Here is a 26,980-nt window from a genome sequence, read left to right as displayed (position 1 = left end):
TGTTTTTTATGTATTGTACAAAATCTATTGTCCAATGTACTTTTTACATGAAATTGCATGCACTCATTATATACAGAAAGTAAAGGCACTTGATACATTGATGTTTTTATGTGTAGATTGAAACTTTAGTAGTAATGATTCCTGAGAATGCATTTCTTTTTGTCTTGGTGCAAATATTCCTGTAGATTGCTGTAGAGATGTAGTTTGATTTGTACCTGTACACACTTTACCATATGATCTTACAGTAACTCATTTTAGCATAACCTTTTAGAGCAGTACAAATCTTTAATACAAAAAAAAATTAAAAAATCTAAAAGAATATGACAGTACATGTATATTTTATGACTGTGTGCCAATAGAATGAAATGCACTTCCATTTCTTTTGGTATATACACATCTACTAAGGTATGTGTTTGATGCTTTGTGTATACCATAGAGCAAAGGGATTTTTATACTTTATTTCCATAGGTTTTTCTATATCTTGTCTTCTTAAACAGTAGGTAATAAATGGAGAGGGCATATAGAACGTTGATTTTGACTCAAGTCGTCAAGTTCTCATGCATTTATCTTCCAAGAAACGTGCGGTCATAGTGGAACATTTGCAGTGGCAATTTTTCGGACTATTGTGCTTTCTCAAACAACAAATGTTTGCTGAAAACAGTCACTCACATTCATCATGGTAGTCAAAGTATGAACATGCGAAGTGCCTGTTATATAGGACTATCTTGCTTTATAGAGGACTATCTTGCTTTCTTGAACAATAAATCAGTGTTTGGTGAACAACAGTTGGTGAAATTGATCACAAAATGGAAGGTGAAAAAAGGCAAAAAATGCATGTAAACATGGTATAATGTATATATTGTATTTTGATCATACAAACAGAAGTCGACAAGATGTTATTTATTTGGTGCAAGGAGAAATTGTTATTATATACAATATGTATGTTTATATCCCAAGATGCTGCAATACAATTTAATCAACTACATTCGTCAATCCTAATTGTGATCAAGATGTGTCCCAATTAGTATCAACTACAAACATATTTTGTGCCACGTTACTTTTTTTAAACGTTTGAAAACACATATACTTGCTGCACCTTACTTTCGTATGTTGGTATGTTTCATACGAGTACTTCTGCTGAACTTTTTGAATTATTTGTAAAGCACCTTGATAAGACTTTTCCTCTTTTACTTGTTGCTATTCAAGTCCTTTCTTTTTCTCTCTTTGCTTACAAGCCCCCTCCCATCATCCAAATGCTCACATGCTCAAAATGAAAATTTAGCAATAAACTTTGGAGTTTCAAATCTATGTACTATGCTCAATTTTTAATCTCTATTAGACTCTTAGCAGTATTACTTTTTATTGCCAAACAAAATTTGTTTTATTCCTGTGAAGAAAAGCAAACTGGAAAATGGGTTTTATTGATGTAAGAAGTATGTGAGAGCACCCCTTCTTGGAAATAGATTTACTGCAAAATCCCATGACCAACGATGGCATTGTGATTGGACATTCGCTGGAAAGATGATACAAGCTCTCTCAGAAAAAAAAGGGGACAAATTTAATTGTATAATATTATAAAGACAAAGGAAAGAGAATTGGGCATGTTATTTCTCATGATGAGAATTTAAATAAACTATGAAAAGTAGACATAAATTTGTCTTGTGTTTCCCTCTGACATGTTGTCCTATATTGTAGCCTACATTGTTACAGATGTTTTCTTAATTTTGAGAAATATGAAAAACTATGAATTGAATGTCATTAGTCTGCATTTAAATCCACATCATTCATTTAAGTATCAAATCGAGTAATTTTCTAGCTGGTCGAGAGTAGAGTATTTCTCCGTCAAGCTCGGAAGAGCGTGTGACTTCTTCCACTTCCAAAATTATATTTCAGTGAAAGGGGAAGGAGCGCTATATAGAGTGTGCATGTGTTTGCCTGTGTGTGATTCCACTTACATAATTGTATGTGAAAGAAAAAATTGTACACAGGAAGGATATAATTCTTTTATTACTTGTGTCCAAATCATGTTGCTTTTATATACAACAGTAACCACTTTTATATTACCTTTGAATGGTATATATATACCATTTGAAAACAAAAAATGTGTATGTGTTGAGCGTCCATTCATTAAAGTTAGACACAGAAGTAATCGGTTACCTGTTTCTTTCATCTCTGTAGGAGATGGCATCACTCTTACGTTTCAGGAGAAAATTGTACAGGAGTTATGAATTGTTGACGAAGAGTCTGGAGGTATTGAGTTCTTTGTTTTTGTCATCAACTCTTGTTGAAGTGAAAATCCAAACCACGTTCACCGTGACTATAAAGTAACATCAAGCAAAATTTTGGTGAGGATCAATAATAATAATAATAATAAATCATTTTTATAGAGCGCAAATTACATTCAAGTCTCTAAGCGCTTTTAGAAATGAGAAAAGACAGATTATACATGTGTAAGAACACACAATACAAAGTAGAAAATTACATATATATCAACTTAAAACACATCATTAAACAATTTACAGCTAGAGCAATGGTTACTTTACAAACAAATGAGACTTCAATAAAGACTTGAACTGATCTAATGATGAACATTCTCTGATATCATTGGGGAGCTGATTCCAAAGTTGAGGTATTGAATATTGAAATGATCGTTGACCGTATGACTTAGTCGATACATGAACCGGTTTTAACAATTGTTTGGTGCTTGAGCGAAGTTGTCTGGAAGGTTGATATTCTTGGAGGAGCTGTTGCAAATAATGAGGAGCTAACTGATGTTGACATTTATATGCAATTACAAGTAACTTATAAACTAACCTATCTTTGACTGGCAACCAGTGCAACTTGTGTAATATCGAAGAAATAGAGTCATATGTGTGAGTTTGGGTAACCAATCTTGCAGGTGAATTTTGAATTCGCTGTAGTCTACCTAACATTGAATCTGACAAACCATATAACAATCCATTACAATTATCAATTCTACTCATTACAAAAGCATGTATAAGTCGTTCAGTCGCACATTGATCAAGATAGCGTCTAATTGAACCAATTCTATGTAGTCCAAATGACGCTGTACGACATATACTGTTGATATGATCAGTCAAAGTCAGTTGATCATCAAAAAGAACCCCTAAATTGCGTGCACATCTAGTAGGACGAAGAATAAAATCATTGAAAGTTATCGGAGGAAGCAAACTCCTTTTCCTGAAACGTGAACATATATGAAGCAATTCAGTTTTTTCTTCATTGATTGAAAGGCTGTTTACTGAAGACCAATCAGCTATTGCACGCAAACATTTCTCCAGTTTTGGAATAATCATTGGCCAATCCCCTTGTTTTCCTGTAGCATAGAGTTGAGTATCATCTGCATAGATTGCATGACCAAAACCAAAGTAAGTTATCAAATCTTCCACTGGTGATACATTCATAGTGAACAGAATCAAGTCTCATTACAACCACAAAAGTATATAGGGAAGATAATATATCATAGTCGTGGCATGTTACCATTTCACAACAATTCTGTTACAGTCACATGGACAAATTACAGAACTGAAATATAATAATGATGTCACAGCCTCAAAAGTCTCCTTAGGTGCTCAACTGTAACTGCAAATTAATCGAATATGACCTATATGAAAAAAAAAAGTGGAAAGTTGTGAGGTGGTGACAACATTTCCTACCTATTCTAAAGTTAGGGGAAAATGATTGTGATTTTGAAAAACACTGAAGTAGAGTGCATTCAAAACCCTTTATCTAGAATGTGCTATTAGTATGCCTTATATAGATGTGTGTATGGGTGTGAGTGACTGCTTTCACTTTTTTAGGAATATTGAATTGTTATAATTCATTATTAATGAGTTCATGAACCCTGGTTCCAAACTGATAATCTCTTTTAAAACTTAATCTGAACTAGGAAATCTAACTTCCCTGTTTTTTGAAGTTTGTTCGTTTTTCTTTCTTTCTTTCTTTCTTTCTTTCTTTCTTTCTTTCTTTCTTGGAGTTTCATGCTATAAGAAGACTTATGAATACAAATCTCTATACAAAAGGTGTGATAGTTTTGATCCCTAGGACTTTTGATATTTCTTTATTTTTACTTTCTTCTCATAATTATATAGCCATCGATATATTGGGACCATCTAATTTAGAGTTATATCTCTTAAATTATTTAATGAATTGATGCTCATAGTTATTACTGTCATCTTAAAAAAAAAAAAAAAAAAAAAAAAAACATGTGTAGGCCTATTATAGCAGTAGGACTTTCAAGGATGCAATGTAATCAGGTATAATGAATTGAAAAATACATAAAGAATTGATTTCTGTCAGATCCTATAGCTGTTAAATTCATTGTTTAAAAAAGGGATTTTATTGATAACATTTAGAGGGATGTTAGAATGATTGATTTCAAATTGATAGAATTTTATGCATGTAGATACGTGCACAAAAACTCCTAAAGGTCACCCGTTATGCATGTATAGAATCCTGAACCAACTTATAGTTTAAAGGGATGGTATAGATTTTGTCGAGATGGGGTTTCAGATTTTAACTTTTTTTGAGATAATTAGAAACCATTTATGAAGTATTAACGAGCATACAATTCTAAGAGGAATTCAAAGTTTATTTGATAAAGATTTTGAAATGTCTATAAGTATCCAAAAACAAAGTAAACAAAGTAAAAGTGTGCATGGTCCTGCAGAGGTGGGTACCCTACTTTTGTTAGGATTTGTTTGTTTTATGATAAACAGTCATTTCAAAGCCAGTTTCATCCATTTAAATTTTGTTTTCATATCGTATGAGATTTTCATTATCACACACACACACACACACACACACACAAATGGAAACCTAAAGGCTCATCTCGACCAAAACAATACATCCCTTTGTAAATGAAAGAACAACCCTTAAATATTTGGATTTCTCCATTCTCCTCACCATATAGCACAATGATCTACAACAATCCCTCTATACAAACACATTTAGTATTTCATCGGAACAAAGATTTGGTTTGTATATAAACAATTTGAATATAAAGCCTAATGTTTGTGGCAGTCTGCTCAGCAATTAGAATGTCAATTTCAAATTCACATTTGAGTGAAATTATTGCAGCCCGTTCTATCATTTCGTTAAAAAAGGATGCAGATCATCCGTTTGATTTCATCAAGAAAGGATAGAGAGAAAACAACGCGAAAATTTGTCATCGCCAGAATAGAATCATTTCATTGCATGCAGTTAATTAGCGAGTGCTATCACTTATTCGTGTAGACATTATTCAGAAAATGCCAACCCCCACCCACACACACACACACACACACACACGTCACACAAACACAAATAGTACACACTGCATTTCGGCTTTTCATTTACGGTAACACGGGATAATACGGGCCGATAATACATCGTGAAGTATACAAATTTGTGTATTAATTTATTATTCAGAAATCCGACTTTCTCAGAACTTTTCACTGAAAATTATTATGTGAGCCTTGTAGAAAGCCTATTTCTTCATGACCTTTGACCGCAATCAACTTGACGACAGCAGAAGCCAAAAGAGCTCGAAGAAAAGTATTCCAGCAATATTCATGATATTAGGTGAGGAAAGACTGTTAAATTTTGATTGATATGACTGATTTCGTCCCCAAAAGATTGTTGTTCATTGCAGAATGCTATTAGATAAGATTTAATTATGATTTCAACCGCTATGAGGAAAAGTCCGCGAAGCGGCACGATCACGATGGCGCTGCGCGACTAGCGAACACTGCACACGGCGGCTACGGCACAGCCAGGGGAGCTCACGGCACTGCCGTCCTTAGTAGCTCCCTGCATGCATGGTGCCCGCTGCGGCGGGCGTGTGGTTGGCCGCTGTCGCGCTGAGTCGTGTATGACTGTATAGTGTAAAAAGTGTAAGACTGCATGCTGCAGCTGCAAGTAGGCTAGGTTCTTTTCTCCTGTGGTGTAGTCTAGTAGGCTCTACCAGAATCTAAATCTAACTGTTAGAAGTAGTAGGGCGTTTACGACTTTACAAATCGCAAACCAATCCATTTCGGCAATTGTGCACTCGACGCAATCGCAAAGTGCACAAATTGCCGATTTGTGATCTGATCGGCATGATCGGGATGGATGAAGGAGGCATCCTATAACTTTGAACAGTTAGAATTCTAACGTTAGATATCTAAAAATATTCAAGTAGGGTCTGTCTAACTGTTGTGGATAGCTAGGATGCTCAAAAATGGAATCTGTTGTAACGACACAGGCCACTACTTTCTCACACTAGATCTATGCTCCATCAATGATCATGGCAATTTTCTGCAATGCAACACTGCTCAATGTAAAGCTCACTAACTAATCCTGCAGCGGAGAGCAAAATAGGCATGCAATATTGCAATCACATTCTAGTGTTCGATGTGTCAGCTAGCTCCGCAGCTCAGAAACACAGTGAGTGAGGCAGGCTTTTTTAGTGACCTTATCACTTCTCAAGCGGCGTTCCATGCAGCAAGAGAAGCTTGCCAGCTGCTCGGTGCGTGGTGGTACATGGGCGCTTGACGCACGGCAAATGAGGTACCGATGAGCGAAGAAAGTTCGTCTTCTTCCATAAAAGTGCAGCCTTTGACTTCAAGGTTAATAGAAATGCAGTATTCGTGGGGGTTTTTTTAATACTATCAAAATGTCAGAAAAAGATTAAATCATAATGAGTTTTCTTTGTTCTTTATCGTTTCCAACCAGAGGTCATGACCCGAAGGGAAGACCCATCGCGGGCTGTAGCCCTTGACCTGATGCTGCGAACCTTCATGAATTCTTCCGAATTTAACGACATGCAGCCCAAAAACTGGGACGCCATCGCCAAGTTGATCCCAGGCACCATGCCACAGGAGTGTGCCCAGCGCTTTGAGGAGTTACAGTCGGCTGCTGGGGACCTGTCTCACGTGGGTAAGTTCAGCATTGGAAGAGTGGCAAAACATAAGCAGTGATGCCCTATTGTTGATCTGCCCTTTTCTTGTGATGGACTCCTGCCAAGATCTTTTTGAAGGAGAATGTACTGAAGCAGAGCAGTTATTTAGGAGCAAAAGATTTGTCATATGGCCAAGATAAGACAAATGACAAGGTTTTCTCATGTCAATATCAGTAAATCTTGCACGTTTGATCCCCTCTTCACCTCGATACATATAACTATTGTAGTCACATTAAGGTGGTAACACTAAATGTGATGTGTCCTCCAGTGTTGGTGTATTTTGCAGGACACACAAATGAAACATTGCTGTCCAATGAGAAATACTAGTGTCTTTCACTAGTTCAACTTATTAAATGTGCATCGTTGAATTGAATATTTGATTTTGATTTATAAATTATTTGTAAAACCTTTTCTAGGTAATTTTTCCAGCCTTGCTGCCCAAGGTAAACCAGTTCCAAGGGGCAAGAATGCAGAGACAAGCTCCAGGAGGAACAACAAGGCTGGTCCAAGACCCAGCAGTGGCTTACAGTCTGACAGGACCAGGGGCAAGAAATCCAGTTCCCAGCAGGACAGAGAGGGTATACATGCTTGTATTCCAACAGGGAATTGTTATATAGCCATCCTGCATGTCTCATAATTTCATAAAAAGATGTTATGATAGCTGTATTCTTGCTGACAACTTCTTGTAGCAACAGCCAATCAGGAAGCAGGATTCTTGTCATTACCATGACAACACTTGCCATTGCAGCAAGAGTTGCCACCTAGCAACTTTTAATGAAATAGATCCCAGAACAAAGTTGCAATTTGAAAGTCATATCTGAGGAATTACAGTGATGGCAGTTGTACACGTACACTGAGTACAGATTTTAGTCTTCATGCTAGATTTCACAAACAGCCTGTTCAAGAGTCAGAGAAAAATTCACAAATGATTGGATCAGTTTAGCGATCTACCTTCTTTTTTTTTTCTTTTTTTGAAAGGTAAGTTATTCTCTGTGTGCCTCTAAGTGGGGTTTAGAATCGAGACTAATGCACAGGCATCGGCTTCAATACCATGATTAATGTTCAGATACCTTTCCTGACACATTTGAAATAAGAAATACAGCTCTTTGACCACTCCTGGAAGTACATGTAATGTGATGTAATCTTTTCTCCAGGTACAATTGAGATACTGCTGCAGCCATCTTTCTTCCATGAGATGCTAAGTTGCACATATTTGTGTTTGGCATTTACATAATTTTTGACAAGAAGACTATTTACAATTCAGAAGCATCTCTGTAAATTCAGTCAAAGTACTAAGTGTAAATCTAGATGAACTCAACATATGTCATGTGATTTAGCCTTATTTGTCTTGCTTCAATATTTCAGACTTGACCCAAGGAGAAAGCAGTGCACAAAAAGACGCAAAATCCTCCCAAATGTCAAACAAGGTGAGCAAAAGGTTGTTACAATACATACAGACAACATGCCTGAAACCAGTGTCTTCTAAAGGTACATTTGTGTGCCTCATAATTTTCTATGCATTGTTCAGCAGAGTGAGCCTTTATGCTTACACATGTATGTTAACTTGTTTCAGTAAATGATGCATCACGCGTTACCCCGGGGTACCGTAGTACCCCGGGTTACCGCGTTGTGTAGCGCCACCTCACGTCCACTCGAGGACAGCCAGAGAAAAATGCATGCACTGTGTGTGCGTGTACATCTACATTCCCATGCCACTGCATGTTATGCTATGCAAGCATGGCATACTGTGATACCACTAGCGTGTGCTTTAGTGCAGTGCAGTGCAGTGGCTAGCGCGTGCTACAGTAGCTCCAGCACCAAAATGATTTCCTCTTTTTGGCACCCAGGGTACAACCTTTTTTAGAAAATAAATAATTCAACAAAATGGCTGATTTTTATTTGGTACCCCGGGATACCATTTATGTCATCAAATGTAATGACATGTTTAAGATAGTTAGAACATTGACATACAACTTTGTGACACCATTGTTCTCGACATACAAGTTTTTGAGTATTTTTGGTGTGTGTTTGTTTTTTTGTTTTTTTTTTTTATGCTGAGCAAGTCATGCTGTTCTCTTTCTAGGATGCCACGGTGAACCAGAAAGTAAAGGCAGAAGGGTGAGTTTTTATTACACTAGAGTGGACTTGCTATATTTTTGTATGATGAGATGTACATCTGTACAATTAAACCTTTGGTCGCCAGTCAGATTTTTTAATAAAGACCCTTTTCAATCAATCAAGAGTATGATTTATCCGTTAGTGTTTTGATATTGGTATTATACAAATGATGCACAGGATAGAGTGCGTTAGTGGAGGCGTAGCGCACTCGAGGGTATTTACAATTGTGAAACATGCACGAGGCGAAGCCGAGTGCATGTTGCACTACATTGTAAATACCCGAGAGTGAGCTGCATCTCCACTAACGTCACGAAATAATCCTGTGCATCATTTGTTTTATAAAATGGGTCGAAAACTAACAGCATTTTTCACGTACCTTTGTGAATCAAGATGTCTGAAGATGTTCGTCCCAAACATGTACGCACGTCGCACTCGGAAATCCCGCACATAAGTACTGTACGTATAAGAGTATATGTGCGCCACACATGTTTAATATGCACAAGAAAGGCCGACCAGCAGCCCGAACTAGAAGTTGTTTACAGGATTGACAGCGCGTATAGTAGTGCGCGACGCACTTGTAACAACTGATTGAGTGCGCACTGCTAGTGTAAGCATTGTGACGTCAGGCCGCATGCATGTTAGTGAGAAATTAATACAAGCACACGTGACTCATTTCAGCGCTTCCAATTGGCTACATTCTTGAACCCATTTTATAAATAAGTTTTGATACAATCAAGACTGGAACTTTCTTTCCCAGACATGATATTCTGCAGATTTAAATCTGATTTCCTTCTTGCTTTCTTTTTTAAAGTCTGTACACATTTTGCTAATTTCATGTATTGAAATCAACTGAAAATTTGGTCAATATCATCCCTGTTTGTTTGCCTGGAGGAATAGCCTCAAAGAGAAAAAAAAAAGTATCCATAAATGTTTGTTGACATCTTTCTAATTAAGTTTTGTGTCACTTTCTCAATGATATGGATATACCGCACGTAGAGTGAGTGACAGGTCCATGTGAGACCAGAAGATATCTAGATAACTTTGGCTGATCAGTGATTAGGTCATGCTGTATGAAAATGAACGTTTCTATCATGAGAGAACTGTTAAATTAAATTATTAAACTTAAAATGTTTCCTTCAATCTCTTTCTCCAGACCAAACATTGTGATCCATGTGTGTGATGAGGCAAAGAATGGTAAGCGTGTTGAGATCTTCCTAAGCAGAAATAACCAGATAGTTACTAAGCATACTTCATTTTTGTTTTTGTTTTTGTTTTTGTTTTTTTGGGGGGGGGGGGGGTTTGTGTGTGTAGGAGCAAGTTTTAGGCATTGGGATGTTGTGTGAGAGTAATCCTTGTCTTCATTCTCCCCCTAAACTTTAGGGCAAAGAATTCGAGAAAAGGAATCTGCTCGTCAGTCCAAATTAGTCTCTCTGTGGTTCAATTGTGTATTTTCTTCCCCAAATTCCCTGTATCCTTTCTGTGGCCATGTGAATAATGCAATTCTTGCCCAACGTTCAAGTACCGGTATTCTGTTGGTGTCAGATCGGTGTACAGTAGTGGACAATGGATCTCAGAGATTTTACCAATATTCTCAATAATGGAGTATTCCCTCAGTAATGATTCTCTTTGCTCATTTTCTTAAGCCTTATAACCTGTTAACTGATGAAAATGCTTTCCAGCAGTTCTATCTTCACTGACACGTGAATACGAGTCAAGCTTAAAACTCCTGCAATATTCTAAGTAACATACACTTGCAGAGCTCATCTGCAGAATGATGGTATATGTTTAGATTTCAGACTAGCAGTACCACATTCAAAGAAACTTATAACTTGCCGCCATGATTTCTCTCTTGATGGATACAGAATTGGCATTGATGCTTCAAGTGTCACAGCATTGGTGTTATCAATCTTTCACTGGTTGTTGTTGTTTTCCCCAAAAGTCAAGCGAGACTTCAATTGCCCCCGGGACCTGCTGGTCAGAGAGATGAAATACTTCGCCGAATACCTGTCACTGGAGGCCCAGCGATGGGAGGAGGTAGACATTTCTGTCCACTGCGACGTCCAGATATTTGAGTGGCTGATGCGCTACGTCCACCGCCACATACCAGAGAGGCAAGCCAGCGTGCCCAAGTTGGGTGAGTAATGGGACACAATGTCTTTATTCGTTATCCTACATGTGTAAAGCTTCACTGTAGCCTTGTACAGTTAAATGAATGCATGCAATTTAAATGTGTACCACTTTCTCAGACATGCTATGATTCATGGGCAAACTGTGATTACATAAAACTATAATTTGATCCTTACAAATATGTATAGGTAGTGTCAAAATTGTTGTGATAATATGTGTTGAATATACTCTAGAATGTTTCAGGTATAATGTACAAAGGGTTTACATTATATTCTGGCTTTGGTTTGTTCAATGAAATATCATTTCATATCTACTCATGGTCATGGTTATGGTTTTAGTTACCAAGTATTGAATGAATAAGTGAGAAGTATAACATGGACAGAGTAGGCGTGGTTCCAACCCAGGTTTGTGACATGATTAAGTAATCTTGAAACTCAAAGACTTTTAATGAATCAAGAACTTTCATCGTCTGATTATCACAAGGAAATAATAAATTTAATGACGAAACTCTTTTCAGCAATATTGTAGCCTTGATTTTGGAAGTCTATTTGCAGCACACATCTTTTGATATTGTATGCAAACTGACACAGAGACAGTAGCTTTGACTATCTAAAACTTTGTGGGATGTATTACATTCAAGCTTTTACCAAATGTCTTTTTTATTTCAGCGGTTATACCGGTAAGCTGTGATCATATTTGCTGGCTACTTTGTATTATAATAAATGTCTTTCTTTTTTTTCTTGTATTCCAGAGGCCAGCAATGTCATATCCATTCTCATCTCATCAGACTTTCTCAAGATGGATGCACTGGTAAGCTTTTCAGCATTTAGATTTTAAAAATCATGATAATAACAATAATGATGATGATGATAATAATAATAATAATAATAATGATAATAATAATAATAATAATAATAATAATAATAATAATAATAATAATAATAATAATAATAATAATAATAAAAATAACAATAATAATGATGATAATAATAATAATAATAATAATAATAATAATAAAAATAACAATAATAATGATGATAATAATAATAATAATAATAATAATAATAATAATAATAATAATAACAATAATAATGATGATAATAATAATAATAATAATGATAAAGAACAAAAGATATTAAATCATTGAACTATACATAACTTGAATGCATCTTTTGTCTAATTTTTGTCTACTGCATGGGGTCGCTGTCCTAATCAAGTGTTTCTGCTACAATGAGGGGTCTGGCAGGGGTTACCACTCATTTCTCTAATTCATGTGGGTGATTTGACTTTGTACCTGCCAAACTGTCATCAACTATACCAGCTACTCATGTGAGTCTGGTTTAGTGGGTGGTTTGGAGATATGAACATACCGACCATCTCTTCCAATGTAACTTGTCACGAAGTACCTTGGTAAGCTTTCCATTTTCATTCCAAGGAGCAGATCATATCTGATTAGATTCCTTTATGAAGACTGCCTTGCCCAACCTGGGAAAGAAAACCACTGAGCTTTACTGACTTCATAGAGAGGGGTGACATGCTATGACATTGGTAACACTAACGATGGACAGAAATATAATGTATTTTGTAGCATCAGGTTTTCTATTTTGTATGTGTCTATCAAGTTGACACAGTGGTAGAGTCTTCTACTAGATTCTTCTTGTGGGATTATTATTATCATGCTCAGAACTGCAATAAAGCCATCAAAAGTTGTGTAGATTAAATCTTTCAAAAGTGTGTTAACATATGACATGAAGATGTCATGGAAAGCGCGTAGAAGCTGGTGATCGTTGCATGAAGACACACCAGTTGCATGAAGATACACCATTTTCACAGTGGAAATCAGTACATGGTGTGACACAAGATGAATATTTACAATATCATACAATATGGTGTATTAAGTAAAGAAACTGTTGTGTGATCCTCTGATTCATTCAAGTAACTGCCATGCCCTATAATCTCTTGTGAGAGATTGATTTTTTTTTTTGTCACCTGAAAATAGTAGCACAGTGCATAAGAAGAGAAAGGAGATGATTATTACAACACAGTGAAGTGAATTCAACCATCATAAGGTATATTTTCATTCTCAAATTTATGATTGAATTCACCCATCATAATGTATGTTTTCATTCTCAAAATTTTGATGACACACTTTTCTGCCTCTATAACCGAACTTTCTTCCATCAGATAGCCAGATTCATGAGTTTGTCATGATTCTGGAAATAATTTCATGTACTGCAAGGTGTGGTGATTTGTTTTGGCTTGTAGTCTTTTTTGTTCTTTTTTGCAAGCTCTATGTAACAGTTGTTTTACAAAAGCTGTACAAACTTGTGCCATATGTTGTGTCTTCTATTTCAAAAGGTGACAGAATGTGTTCAGTTTTGCCATAAACACATGTCAGCAATTGTGTCCACCCCGTGCAACATGAACTGTATCAATGACAAGTTGGTTACAAGGTAAGAAAGATATTTTGTATGATTTGTGTGTGAGATTTTGTTTGTTTGTTTACGTGCTTGCTTGCTTGCTTTCAAGGGAATAGAACATTTATGATTGGGAGATCAAGGTGCTATAATACATTGTGGAGGACTTCCAAAAGCCTTACAAGGCCAAGACATGATGTGTACACTAATACTGACGATGTGCACTTTGTCCTGTGCTGCAGTATTGGCATCAGGTACTGACTTGTATGCCAGCCTGGCTGGGGCAGTGTACTCTCAGTGTCTCGGCTTGTATTAGCCTGTCCAGTAGAAAGAGCTATGCCACACAGGGGAATCTTGTGAAAATGAGAACCTAAAAATCATGACAGTTACCTTGTTGCATCAGGTTTCTCATTATTATCATGGTACAAAAACAAAGAAGTGTGAAGAGTTTAGACCCTTTAGATCACCTTGTAAGAGGATTTACTGGTAGGTTTATCGATCCTCTTATAGAGAGAATCTTCTGTGATGTGATTCAGAGTGCACTTGTAAAATCAAGTTTTTACCACTTTTGCTGGAGTGTTGATTATACAGTCAGTCCTTCCAAGCAATTGTTTGATGTTCCTGGAAATCAGGGGGGAAAAATTATTGCTTCTATGTGAATTATCCCGGCACTGCTCCTGTTTTTGTCTCCTTTATTTGCCTGACTTCAATCCTCCCCCAGGATCGCCAGTCTCTTCACCGATGTGGAGGCAGATGAAGTCAAGGACAAGAAGGATAAATTCAAGAGGTTAATATTAGCACACTGATTCACAGCTTTTCACATTTGGCACAGTGCTTGTGGTTGCCACCATTTCTCAGCTTGTGCTGGTGGCTTTGCAGGGATTAACCCCTTGAGGACGGACTGATTTTGCTACATCACGCATTTCCCATAGACATCTGCCCGAGTATACTTGGGACTGGTCCTCAACAGGTTAATCATTATCGTATTCATTAATTTTACAGACTTGACTGTCATCCTGAATTTATTTGTGTGTGCTTCTTTCACATATGAGATGTCCATTGAATGATAAATCTGAAAGATAGTGGTGTTACCTTTTTTAAGTTCAAAGGCTTAACATTTCAGAGAGTGTTACTCATAGTGGATTTTGATGAAAAGAGAGAATTCAAAGTTATGATGACATTTTTGCATGACATTATGATGAATGATTGTGTTCCATTTTCCTTTGCAGCAAATTGTTCATCAAAAAGATTGAGCAACTCTTTGATCCTTCCAATGTGTCTGCAACAATGTACAAGTAAGTTCAGCTGAAATGCTGCTATGCTTTGGCTTCTTATCATTCTGGTAGAATTTTAACCATACTTGCTCTTTTATATGACACATTTTATATATGTCTTTGTAGTTGAGAGTAATATACTGCAAAAAAAAAAAATGCAATTTGTTCATTCTCCCTTACAACTGTGTAACATTCAAAGAGCCACTTCCAATTTGAGCACTTTATGACAGGTTTTATCAAGAATTTTTTTTTCCAAAGTTTGTTTCCACAATTCACATGTTGCTTCATTTAAGAAATAAATGCATTATAATGAACAGTACAATACATGAGAAACTGAATTTTAGCCTTGAAACTAGGAATTGAAGAGCTTGCCATTTGTTTGCATGAAATTCTTGGTAATTCTTTTTCAATGCTGTGATGTGTTCTGTAGGGTTATTTTTTATTGAAGATCAAAAGGAGTTAAAAGTAGGAATGTTTAACTGTGATTTCACATAAAACTGAAATATTTTGCATCGTGAATAATTGTATTGACCTAGGATATTGTTATTTGGGTGTGGATTTTTTTTTTCTATAATGTAGTGGTGTCTGATTTCATTGCCCAGTGAATCACAAATATCTTACATCTACTGATGAAAACTGCATCTAATATGATGCTGTTTTACTATCTTGATGTTGATTACCCTCTGTATCTTTAGATTTTGCAGATATTCATTTCCTAATTCATGTTAGTGTAATTGCTATTCTTACACTGTGCCATTTTTTTATCCTATATACTTCTCTTACAGTATAGTATTTTTACAAAGTGATCGATCTGAACTCTAATTTAGTGTGACTCATTGCCAATCACTCTCCTCAGATGCCAGCACTGTAAGAGATTGCTTACCAGAGAATCACAGAGCTTGCTAAAGTGTCTTCCAAGCAGGTATGTACTTATATATCCCACAAAAGTATGTTTGAACAGTGGGATTACTATAATTTGGAACATATGACAGAGAGATGTTTTTCTCTCAACAACCATTCCGAAGTACTATCACATGTGTGATATACTTCTTCATTGGCACTTTTTATCATACCCGTGATTGCAATTGATAAAGGTATTGCTCACATCTATCAGCCACGGCCAAGTCAGGAAGATGCCAGTGGCACACATCCATGCTCATCACACAATTTTACTTTATTACAATAACAATGTTACGAGTTTACTTGACTTTCAATAGTGCATCTCACTGTGTGTCCTACTGGTATTCCAAATTGTCCTCTTTGTAGTCATTATGGATGTCAATGCTTGCAATTTCTCTTGTTTACACTGACACACACTAAGAAATATGTGTTCTTCAATCTTTTTGGGCGAACGGGTTTATCTGGACATTTTTTTGTAACAGTAGTAATTCTTATCTGTTGTATTTTGTGTATATCTGTCTATAAGTATGAAGTACTTGAAAGTCCAGAGGAAGCTAAATCTGGCTGTTGTAAGCGGTGAACATAAAATCTATTATGAATATCAATATGAAACGTATATATGTGCAAGTGAGAGATATGTTTCAGGGGGAGGGGAGGAAAAAAAACGGTATCTGGCTGTATAGATTATTATGTAGTTGTGCTTGCTGACCGTTTCTGTCACTAATGAGCAGACTTATGAGTATACCCTCCAGCGCCATGCTGATGAACGAATACCAATTATCATGATTATTTGACCAGGCTCAGCATTGACCGCACGGGGAGGCTGGTGTATCACCATCAAAGGTAAGCAGAAGGCAGTATGGTGGTGGATAACAACATACCTTCTATGTCTTTATTTACGATACACTATTCAAACACAGGACAGAATGATATAGAATGTTAGTTACAGATTTATGAGGGCTATGCCATGTACCCTTTCACAAGATAAAATGAATGTCTGTTTTTAAATCCATATGTATCATTCTGTAATGAAGAGAGTTCTTTTAAACTCTTAAGAATACTGTAAAACGAGGAATGTTCATGTGCATTTTAATTTTGCAAATTTCGCGAGAGCCAAGATTCGTAAGATTAAAATGCATATGAAAGTTCTTGTCTACACTATACGCATTGAATGCTAAGAGGCAACTCGCGAAAATTTCATGCTACAAAAAAAGCCGTTGGCTCCAATTTGCGAAAATTTCATGCCATGAAAATAATTATCATGTTTTACAGTAGTTTGAAATGTTTATGTATTTTATTTCTTATCTTTCAACCAAATTATGTTATTCTTCCTACAGCAAGGATGCTGCCTGAATTTGGGATGGACTATGAGAAAGAAAAATACAAATTGACATATTTTGACTCAGTGTTTCATGTAAGGATGTCATGTACTTGCTGATTTGCTGACAGAAATCTTGCCTCATGAATTTTTTTTTTTTTTTTTTTAAACACAAAGATGGCTCATTGTGGTGTTGATCGGTTACAATGTCTTGGTTTTCCACTTTTCCGCCATGTCTGTCTGTGTGTGTGTGGATGTTTAGGATGACCTCATGGGATGTGAATGACTATCTCATCTCACTTCACACTGAACTCAAATCCTGGAGAGATGTCTACTGGAGGCTGTGGGGACAAATCAATGTTCTTAAGTGTTCCAGATGCAAGCAGGTCAGAAATCATATCTTTTTCATCAGTAAAACATCTCTGCAATACGTCTCTCTCTGCCTGAGAATATGCTGGGGGCATTGTTTAGTGTTGTAACAGAGCAATCAAGAATGAAGGCTTGTCATCTTTCTTAGAGATAGAGAATATGTGTGTGAATTCATGAATGTTCATCAGTTTGCAGATTTAAATGACTGTCTTATTGAGATTTTACAGCAGAAATATCTATTCCTGACATAAGAGTTAAGTACAAATTCACAACTTTGTGTTTCCAAGTTAAATGTTAAAAAGGCAAATGAGCATTTATTTTTGTCCCCCATCAAAGATGTTTACAGTTACATCTGCCACAAAGTGTTGAAGAAACTGTCAAAGTGATTGTTATCTCCACACCCTGTACCAATCTGGACATTGTTTTAACCCATTCCTTATGGGAACCTAGTATACCAGGTTCCCATTGCATCAACTTATGCATAAAAGAATCTTGTTTGGAGGCATTGAAGGCGCTTGGAGAATTGCGGGAGGAACCATGGCAGTGACAGATCGGTACCTCTTTACACTGTCAATGCAGGTATTCCAGTGCTCTGAGCTGGGCCAGTGCCGGCTGCACCCCAAGACTCCCGTCTTTGTGAAGTCTGCTGACCAGGGCAGCCTGAAGGCGACAGTGGTTGGTTCCTACCCATGCTGTGACCAGCCTGCTTACCGCTTTGACCCCCTGGAGCAGTCCACAGTGAGTAGCTCATTCTGTAAAAGCTGTTGTTTTCGCATACAGATATTTTCAAGAATGAGGAGGTCACAGACATTTTTGTGAGATTTTGTTTTAGCAGTTTGACACCAAGGCTATTGTACCTGCACTATATGCCTGCCTGTTCATTCCACAAATTTAATTCTATCAAGATTTCTATGAAAAATTTGCTCTCAGCCAATCAGATGCAAGGATTTCAGCAGCTTAAAACAACTGTTATAACTTGTTATTGATAACAAGTTTTATGAAACGGGGCCCAGGTGGCATTATTTACATACGTTGTTAAATTTGTAGCCCAACAGTCATTTGTGAAATTTGCAAAGATTGATCCTGCAAGAAAGTAACAGTGATTACGGTACTCATTTCCCTCGAAGAACCTCAGAGCTTAAAATGATCTTCAGGAAGTTGTCATAATTTTGTAGTCTGGTAGACCCAGTTTATATCACATACAATGTATGTCTGTGACTTTGATTTGTCTGATTGAGGAAGGAAACACGGAATGCTTTGGCAGTTTTGTTGTGGCAAATTGAATCAGCCCTGATAGGAAAATGCCTTTTATTTCTGGAGGTCTTAATATAAATTTAATATGATAATGTTTTTACTGTTCCCAGGCAGTTTGTTACCCATCATGAGGACAATGAAGGAAATTAGGAGTAAGGTTGAAAACTATTCCTTCTCTCCATTCTTGTATATTAATACTCACACCCCTATGCACATACTTTACCAGTGTGAATGTTTGTTACTGTAAAACAAGACATTTTTTATGCCTCTGCCAACGAAGTGGCCGGAGGCATTATGTTTTCGGGTCGTCCGTCCGTCCGTCCGTACGTCCGTCCCGTTTTGTTTTTGTCGATATCTCAAGAACCGTGAGGTGGTTTTGCATCAAACTTGGTATGAGGGTATATCCTGGGGGGATGATACTTTGTTTGGATTTTAGGGTCACGGGGTCAAAGGTCAAAGGTCACAGGTTATTTTGTGGAAAAAAAAGGTTGAAAATTCATGTTTTTCTCCATATCTCGCAAGTGGTTCAAGGTATCTTCATGGAACTTAGTATATATGCTTGTTCCAATGGGCAGTGATTATCTAGGGAAGTTGGGGGTCATGGTTCAAAGGTCAGGGGTCAAAGGTCAAGGTCAACTCCTCAAAATATCACTACTTTCCTTATATTTATGCAATGCCTGAAGGTTCTTTTGTTTTTTTTTAACTTGATGTATGCATGTATTACCCAATATATATTCTGTGGGAAGTTTCTTGCCAAAAGGTCAAAGGTTAAAAGGTCAAAGGTCAAGTGAAAGTGCTGAATTGCACTTTTTCCTCCATATCTCAAAAGTAACTCAAGGTATCATCATGAAACTTACATATTTATGCATGTTCAACCTAACAGTGATTCTCTTTGGAACTGTGAGGTCAAAGGTCAAAGGCCAGGTTTACATAATGCTATTTTCCCATTTGATACTGAAATTATACTTTTTCTCAATACCTTGAAAATTACTCAATGCATAAACTTATAAAAGGGTCAAAAGTCAAGTAAAAATCATCAGTTCCCCAAATACCTGCACTCTGACATTTTAATCATTCATCCAATTGAACCTAGTTCTAGGAAAGTGAACATTCAGCACATTTGTGGCAAACCTGTCATTTGTGACCCGCGACAACGGTTTCAGGCAAAAGTCGCAAGAGGAAATTCCCTCTTAGGCGGGGTACAAAGATTTTGACCATTATTTTTGTCGATTTGGGTTTTTTGCAGAAATTGAATCTTTGATATGTTTACTACATCTACACCAAATTTCGGAGCATAAGACAAAGTTTTTCCTATCGAAAATGGAATTTTAAACACCCTATGTTGGATCGCACTCGTCAGCTTCGATGTTCTTTCGAGCGCCGCGCCAATATGCCCAGTGTTGCTACGGAGCGGCGTCTCTCGTGCGATTGGCTAGTGCGTCGCATACATTTACATAGTTCGGCTTTCGGAGATACGTCTTGCAGCGTGTCGGAAATGTTTTGTCCATGCGTGCGTGCTCCATTGTTATTGCTACAATAGACACCTGTACGTTCGCTCTAGTGTATGCTCTTCGTTTGGCTTTCTATCAGAGCGTTTCTACCGCATTTTCGACAACGGAAATGAAACAAAAAGTGAACACAACACTAGACAGCATTGACTTCCAATGTGAAAACAAATACGATAGGGAACATTGTTTGAACGCATCAGAGTCGCAAATCGTGCATCATGTGTAGTATTGTAGTACGACAACAGGTTGATTCAGAAAGACAACAGAAGAGAGGAAAGGAGCGGTCATAACTGACCAATATTAAAATACACTGTAGGGCCTAATAAACATTAAAATTGAACCAAATTAAGTAGAGTCGTGTTTGTTTCTTTCTTTCTTTCTTTATCGCACAATGCAACACATGCGAGACTCAAAAACAAAACAAAGGGTCCCAAATAATGAAATTTACAGGACAAATCAACTGCAATGATAATGTGATTTGTAAAGATGTGTATATCTCCGCCACCCGTTCCTGTGACGTGAACACACAGGCATAGCGTGTGGAGGCCACTGGGTAATACGTGCACATTCACACGTAACCAGCAAGCTTGCAATTATCGTATCCGCCATCTTGAAAGACGTTGTGTACATACTGGCAAACCACAGAGAGTTCTGTGTGGTAAACCAACCCGAGCGAAACGCATTGTGTATTAGGCTCCATACGCTGAGTTCCGAGGAAGGTGCCCGGGAAATTTGACTCTCTCAGTGAGCCAATCAGAAGCCGCTGTGGTTGCTAGAGGCGGAGCTTAATCTCGATTGGCACCATCGTACGGATGGGTGATTCTCAACTCGCATCGCCGGTCGGCATTGTCTTCGAGCAAGAGGTGAATCTTCAAAGCCCATTTTCTCGCAATTTTGTCAGGCTAACAAATCAAAAAGTGCATTATATTTCGCTTTATTTGACCACTTACGGTGCCGGAGAATGCAAGTGTTTTATATCATTGTAAAGCTTAGGAAATGGGCAATGTGATTCAATTAAAAAATGCATTTTCAAAATTCCCGACTTTTGCCTGAAACCGTTGTCGCCGGTCACATTTTAATATTTTGCCAATTGTGTGAAACTGTCATCACACATTGTCAAGACATTGTACTATAAACCTATTAGGAGAACCATGCATTATGGCGGAGGCATATCAGTCGCCGTAGCGATATATCTAGTTTTGTACATTAAACTTTTGCATTGCTTGCAAGGAGCCAAGAATAGTGAAAGTCCAATGCACATGAAACTTTTTATCTACGCTACACGCGTTGAATGATAGTCACCAGTTCGCAAAAGTTTTATGTTGCCAAAAAAAGCCATCTGCTTCACTTGGCAGATGTTTCTGGTTTCAGAGTACTGCATAAGTGGAAATTTTCATGGTGTGGAAATTTTCACGCCTTTCACGCAACCAGAAACTAGTGCAAAAATAAAAGCATGCAAATATTTTTGCATATCTTATGTTCTAGCAAGGAATATCCTGCTTCTGCAGAATTAAAAACATGCAAAACTCATCTTACCCGGCCTAGTTTGAAAATATCCACTTTTAGAGTAACTGTATTTCTCCTGCCCACCCGACTCTCCAGGGCTGTGAAAGCAAGGACCACCTGGTGACGTTCTCAGGTCTGGACAAGTCGGATCCATCCAGACACAGCCAGGAGACCAGGATCCTTGAGACACTCTTGGAGAGAAGAGATGTCATCTGTGCTCCGTCCTTACAGCCAATCAGTGAGAAGTCAGTCAAAAATCTCTTTACAGGATTTCTCTCTGTTTTAGCATTTATGATATGAGTCATACAGTTGGAAATACTCTGTATAAAGGCTTACAAATGAAAGCACTTGTATGTATTTGGGGGGGGGGGTTATACTATACTGTAAAAGCAGAAGTTTTCATGGTTTATTAATTTTTGTGTATTTCACACTACTTTTGCACAGCGTGAATTCTATAGCCTATGAAAATATCTCCACAATTTTCTTAGCACATTTTGAGCAGGTGGAATCGTGGGCTTCATCAATGATGCAAGTGTGCAAGTGTGTATGCATGTGCCCTTGTAGTATTAACTTGAGAGTATGTGTGTATGTAGTAGTTTGTGTGCAGGCCGTACATTCGAATGGATTTCGAATCAGATTTCATGCAGGGAAATGTGAAATCTTTTCTGTGAATTGGATTAAAACATACAAGTATCAAGCAATTGTGCAAAATGATTCAAGAATCCACAACATGTTTGGAGCTGTTCAGGGCAAAAGATAAAATCTTGCGAAAAGATTGATGTTTACATTATTTTGTTAGCAAGGTGACATCCACACACACACACACATATGCCCACCCACACCACACAAAACACCTGCTTGTCACAAAGAAATAGTAGGACTGATAATGATTTAGTTTCAGCGCAGACTGGAAACATGAAGGATAATGCACTTGTCAATGTAATGACGCACACCCCACTACCCCCGGACATGGGTGCGTCATGACTGACCACACAGGGTTTTTGACGGACACCACAGTCACTTTTTTGACAGACAAAACGCTGCAAGTGACGAACACCACAGTCACTTTTTTGACGGACAACATGTTGAAAGTGACGCACACCTCGGTCACTTTTTTGACGGACATCCTCGGTACATTTGACGCACCCCCGAAAATACTGAAACGATTTTTGCATACGTTTTATTCAAGCATTTTCATTTTCTTTTGGTTCGTAAACATAATTTGTAAAAGTTTCGGCAAGTTTCCCTTACCCTGGCCCTGTAAGCACCGTACCGTCATTCACCGTACATCACGCTGCTGCATGCTACGATATTCCGTACATATATAGTATGTATTCTGTGCATGCAATCCATACATGACAATCACATGTGTGCAGATGCGCTGTGTGTGCGCGGCCATTGCTAGTCTGGTGGATGCATACTGCTGCAGCGCAGGTACACACCACGCCACGGCATTCCCGCGAGTAACTACATACAGCCCAGTCGCTGTACGTAGAGATTCGCACAGCTAACAGCGTCGCGCGTCTGCTGGTCGGGCTATCCCGCGAGCAGAAAATGGCATGCGGCAGGCAGTTTCTTCTACTGCCGCTTCTTTTACTGTCAAAAATTCGCCTTTGTCACCACAGAACATTATTTAGACGCACATTGTATTGGAATATAAACGAACTTTCTTCGATAGCAATGTGTGTTGGTGTTGCATCGCAATATGCAATAGGCACTAAGTGCTCGACAGTAAGGTTGAAATTGTTACATCGCTAAACAGTCCCTGGTTTGAGATTGAGTATATATCATGGGTTTGTTGGATAGAAAATGTGAGGAGAAAGGGTGGCTTTTAAATTATTTGCTTGCCAGATTCTGGCAAGCATTTTTCCCTCTTATTCCAAAACGCTTCCCGACTTTGATTTTCACTTGCCGCGGGAAAACGCTCACTGTAATTTCACTCGCGGTACGTGTATACGGTACTGGTAGCGTCTAAAAATGCGTGCAGTTTTCCATAGCCAAGTGACGCACTCCTCGGTTCAGAATAATGCGTGTTATTTTCCATAGCCAAGTGACGTACCATGATGCACCCCTCGGTCAAAAATTTGACCGACAATGATGGGATTTTGACACACCCCTCGGTCAAAAATTTGACGGACAAAGCTGGTAAAATGACAAACACCTGGGTCACAAATTTGACGGACCAAACGAGGAAATGACGCACCCATGTCCGGGGGTAGTGGGGTAAGTCATTACATTGACAAGTGCATAAGATTATGATGTAGTCATGTTCACAGGTTGGTCCATACATGATTTTATGCAACATCCTAAAGGATGCTTGACATTCTATGTGCCATGCCAATTACTGATGACATGCAGAAAACAAAAATGTTACAAGTGATGCAAATATGTTCTCAAACCTTTTTTTGAGTCTGGCTAGAAGGTTTTTGTCTGTGGATATAAACTTATTAACAGTGATCCAGTGTTCAACAGTAAGGCTAAGCTAGCACCAAAGAGCATCTAGAACCCAAGAGCTGCCAGAGTCTAAACTCTCAGCCAGAGGCAAAAGAGACTCTGCTCACATAGATTCAAGCACACTATCAAGAACTTTTCCCATGCAGCCTGCTAAGATCTCAAGTTGTGGACCACCCTGATCCATCTCCAATGTCTGTAGTTTGTGTAATGCTGCATTTACATTAAAAGGATCTAAAGATTGTAGCGGGTAGAGACTTTCTGTTACATGTGATGTAAATTAGCATACTTCTGGTAGGAAAATGGCTGTGAAATATTGTTGATGTCTAAATTTTATGATACATGTGTATATAAGTATGTCAGCCAAATATTTAATACTCTCAAATTTCTTGTACAGATGGTCTGATGCCAACATCTTCAGTGCTGATGAAGCTCTGAGTGGCGTCATTGATGAGGGACTCGGGGTCAAGGGTCAACTGCACAATATATTTCCTGATGACACCATGCCATTCGCAAAACATGTAAGTGTCAACACATTCTCTGGGCATTGCATCAATATGAAGTTGCATTCATTGTTGTTTGTATTTGTTTTCTTTGTTGTTTTTTACAAATGCTGATTTGCATGACTGATACAATGTATGTATGTCATTTATGTTTACATGTGTCTTCATCTAATAAACTCTTCCTTCCCCTCCTCTTTTGTTAAAAGAACACCAATGACAAAGCCAGTAAGTCATGTAGTTCCATCCTGATGACCTGTCTGATTTTAATCCAGCTATGATCTAATGCATAGTCATCTACAGTTACAACTCATATGTGGCGTAGAAAGATCCACGCACATGCATAAGTTTGACATACATACCTGGATAATCATATACAGTAGGACTTTGATTGCCCGGCCACGTCGGGACTGGTGGGCATCAGGATACAATATAATTGATTAGGCCGGATAAATTTCTAGCAATTAATACTCAGGTTATACATGTTATTACCAATTTACCAAGATAATGATTATCTGCATGACATTGTCATGTTTCATACTTCATAAATTGATACCGAAATGAAACAAAATATATGTAAAATATCCCTTCATGTATTGTGTGTATGATTGATACTGACTGACAATGGGATCGATATTATTGTCCCCGCCGAACGAGTTCGAGCAGGGGACTATGAAACGGGCTCCGTACGTATGTGTGTCCGTCCGTGCGTCCGTGCGTCCGTCCGTGTGTGCGTCCGTGTGTGATCAAAATGTTAAATTTGCTACTTCTCTGTCATTTATGAGCCAATTTTGATTCTGTTTGCTTTATACGATAGCACTACATTGGAGCTTTGAAACTTCTACACAGAATTTCAGTTGTGACCTTTGACCTTGACCTTTGACCTATGTTGTACATTTTGCTACAAAATGCTACTCCTTCGCCATTTCTAACCCGATTTCGATTCCGTTTGCTTTATGTGATGGCACTAGGTGAGGGCTTCAAAACTTCTACACAGAATTTTGACCTTTGACTTCTTTGACCTTTGACCTTGATTTTTGACCTATATTGTACATTTTGCTACAAAATGCTACTTCTTCGCCATTTCTAACCCGATTTCGATTCTGTTTGCTTTATGTGATGGCACTAGGTGAGGGCTTCAAAACTTCTTCACAGAATTTTGACCTTTGCCTTCTTTTACCTTTGACCTTGATTTTTTACCTATATTGTACATTTTGCTAGAAAATGCTACTCCTTCACCATTTCTAACCCAATTTCGATTCCGTTTACTTTATGTGATGGCACTAGGTGAGGGCTTCAAAACTTCTACACAGAATTTTGACCTTTGACTTCTTTGACCTTTGACCTTGATTTTTTACCTGTATTGTACATTGGCTACAAAATGCTACTCCTTCGCCATTTCTAACCCGATTTCGATTCCGTTTGCTTCAGGTGATGGCACTAGGTGAGGGCTTCAAAACTTTACACAGAATTTTGACCTTTGCCTTCTTTGACCTTTGACCTTGATTTTTGACCTGTATTGTAACATTGGCTACAAAATGCTACTCCTTCGCCATTTCTGACCCAATTTCGATTCCTTTTGCTTTATGTGATGGCACTAGGTGAGGGCTTCAAAACTTTTACACAGAATTTTGACCTTTGACTTCTTTGACCTTTGACCTTGATTTTTTACCTATATTGCACATTTTGCTACAAAATGCTACTTCCGGCAGGGACATATATTACGCACCGCGTAATTTCTACTTTTCCTTGTGACTCGTCAAATACTGCCTCTGCATTGCACTGTAAGCGCTGCTGCACTCAGTGCAAGTGACAAGTGTGGCACCAGTCATTGACATCGTCTTGTGAACTGACTTAAAAAGTTACAGTCCGCTGCAATGATTGAACTATGTCCCGCCGTTTATTCACACGATAATGGTTGAACTTCTGTTTGTTTTGAGTGGGATTGGTACTGAAAATGCATGAAAACATAAAAAGATATGTCAGCCAGTCGACACCCGGATAACAGAGCATATGGATAATCAATGGCCGAATAATCGAGGTCCTACTGTACTTGCGCTTTTTTCATGGTGTAGATTGATGTTCAGCCAGAGCCAATGGCATCCTCCACTGATGACTGGGACAGTTCAGATGATGAAGTGGGAGATGATGAGGAGCAGGTCAAAGGTTAGCAGAGTAGTCTTATGTTCAGCTGTTTTGTTACATATCTGAAGCTGCAGTGACAAACATTTATTCAGTGTGATTATATCCCGGCAAGCACTCCTTTTCATTGGGCTCCTTTGTTCCACTTTTTATCTC

At 38.0% G+C, this 26,980-nt stretch overlaps 1 protein-coding gene across 1 annotated transcript in view; it reads left to right on the top strand.

The window, feature by feature from the left end:
* The first annotated feature begins 5,536 nt into the window (after nt 1–5,536).
* The window catches only part of LOC140226991 (SANT and BTB domain regulator of class switch recombination-like), a 40,918-nt gene continuing 19,474 nt past the window's right edge, over nt 5,537–26,980 (top strand). The window contains exons 1-18 of the mRNA XM_072307428.1: nt 5,537–5,583; nt 6,715–6,918; nt 7,357–7,518; nt 8,306–8,367; nt 9,024–9,058; nt 10,212–10,252; nt 10,998–11,192; nt 11,937–11,995; nt 13,544–13,638; nt 14,324–14,389; nt 14,832–14,897; nt 15,733–15,798; nt 16,575–16,619; nt 17,357–17,480; nt 18,043–18,201; nt 21,828–21,976; nt 24,580–24,703; nt 26,758–26,848. Of these exons, the coding sequence (XP_072163529.1) occupies nt 5,574–5,583; nt 6,715–6,918; nt 7,357–7,518; nt 8,306–8,367; nt 9,024–9,058; nt 10,212–10,252; nt 10,998–11,192; nt 11,937–11,995; nt 13,544–13,638; nt 14,324–14,389; nt 14,832–14,897; nt 15,733–15,798; nt 16,575–16,619; nt 17,357–17,480; nt 18,043–18,201; nt 21,828–21,976; nt 24,580–24,703; nt 26,758–26,848 (1,753 nt within the window). The 5' untranslated portion in view covers nt 5,537–5,573. The remainder of the gene's footprint in view (nt 5,584–6,714; nt 6,919–7,356; nt 7,519–8,305; nt 8,368–9,023; nt 9,059–10,211; nt 10,253–10,997; nt 11,193–11,936; nt 11,996–13,543; nt 13,639–14,323; nt 14,390–14,831; nt 14,898–15,732; nt 15,799–16,574; nt 16,620–17,356; nt 17,481–18,042; nt 18,202–21,827; nt 21,977–24,579; nt 24,704–26,757; nt 26,849–26,980) is intronic.

Source organism: Diadema setosum, chromosome 4 (assembly GCF_964275005.1).
Source record: "Diadema setosum chromosome 4, eeDiaSeto1, whole genome shotgun sequence".
Lineage (NCBI taxonomy): Eukaryota > Metazoa > Echinodermata > Echinoidea > Diadematoida > Diadematidae > Diadema > Diadema setosum.
Note: the sequence above shows the minus strand (reverse complement) of the source record. Positions and strands in the feature narration are given on the sequence as shown.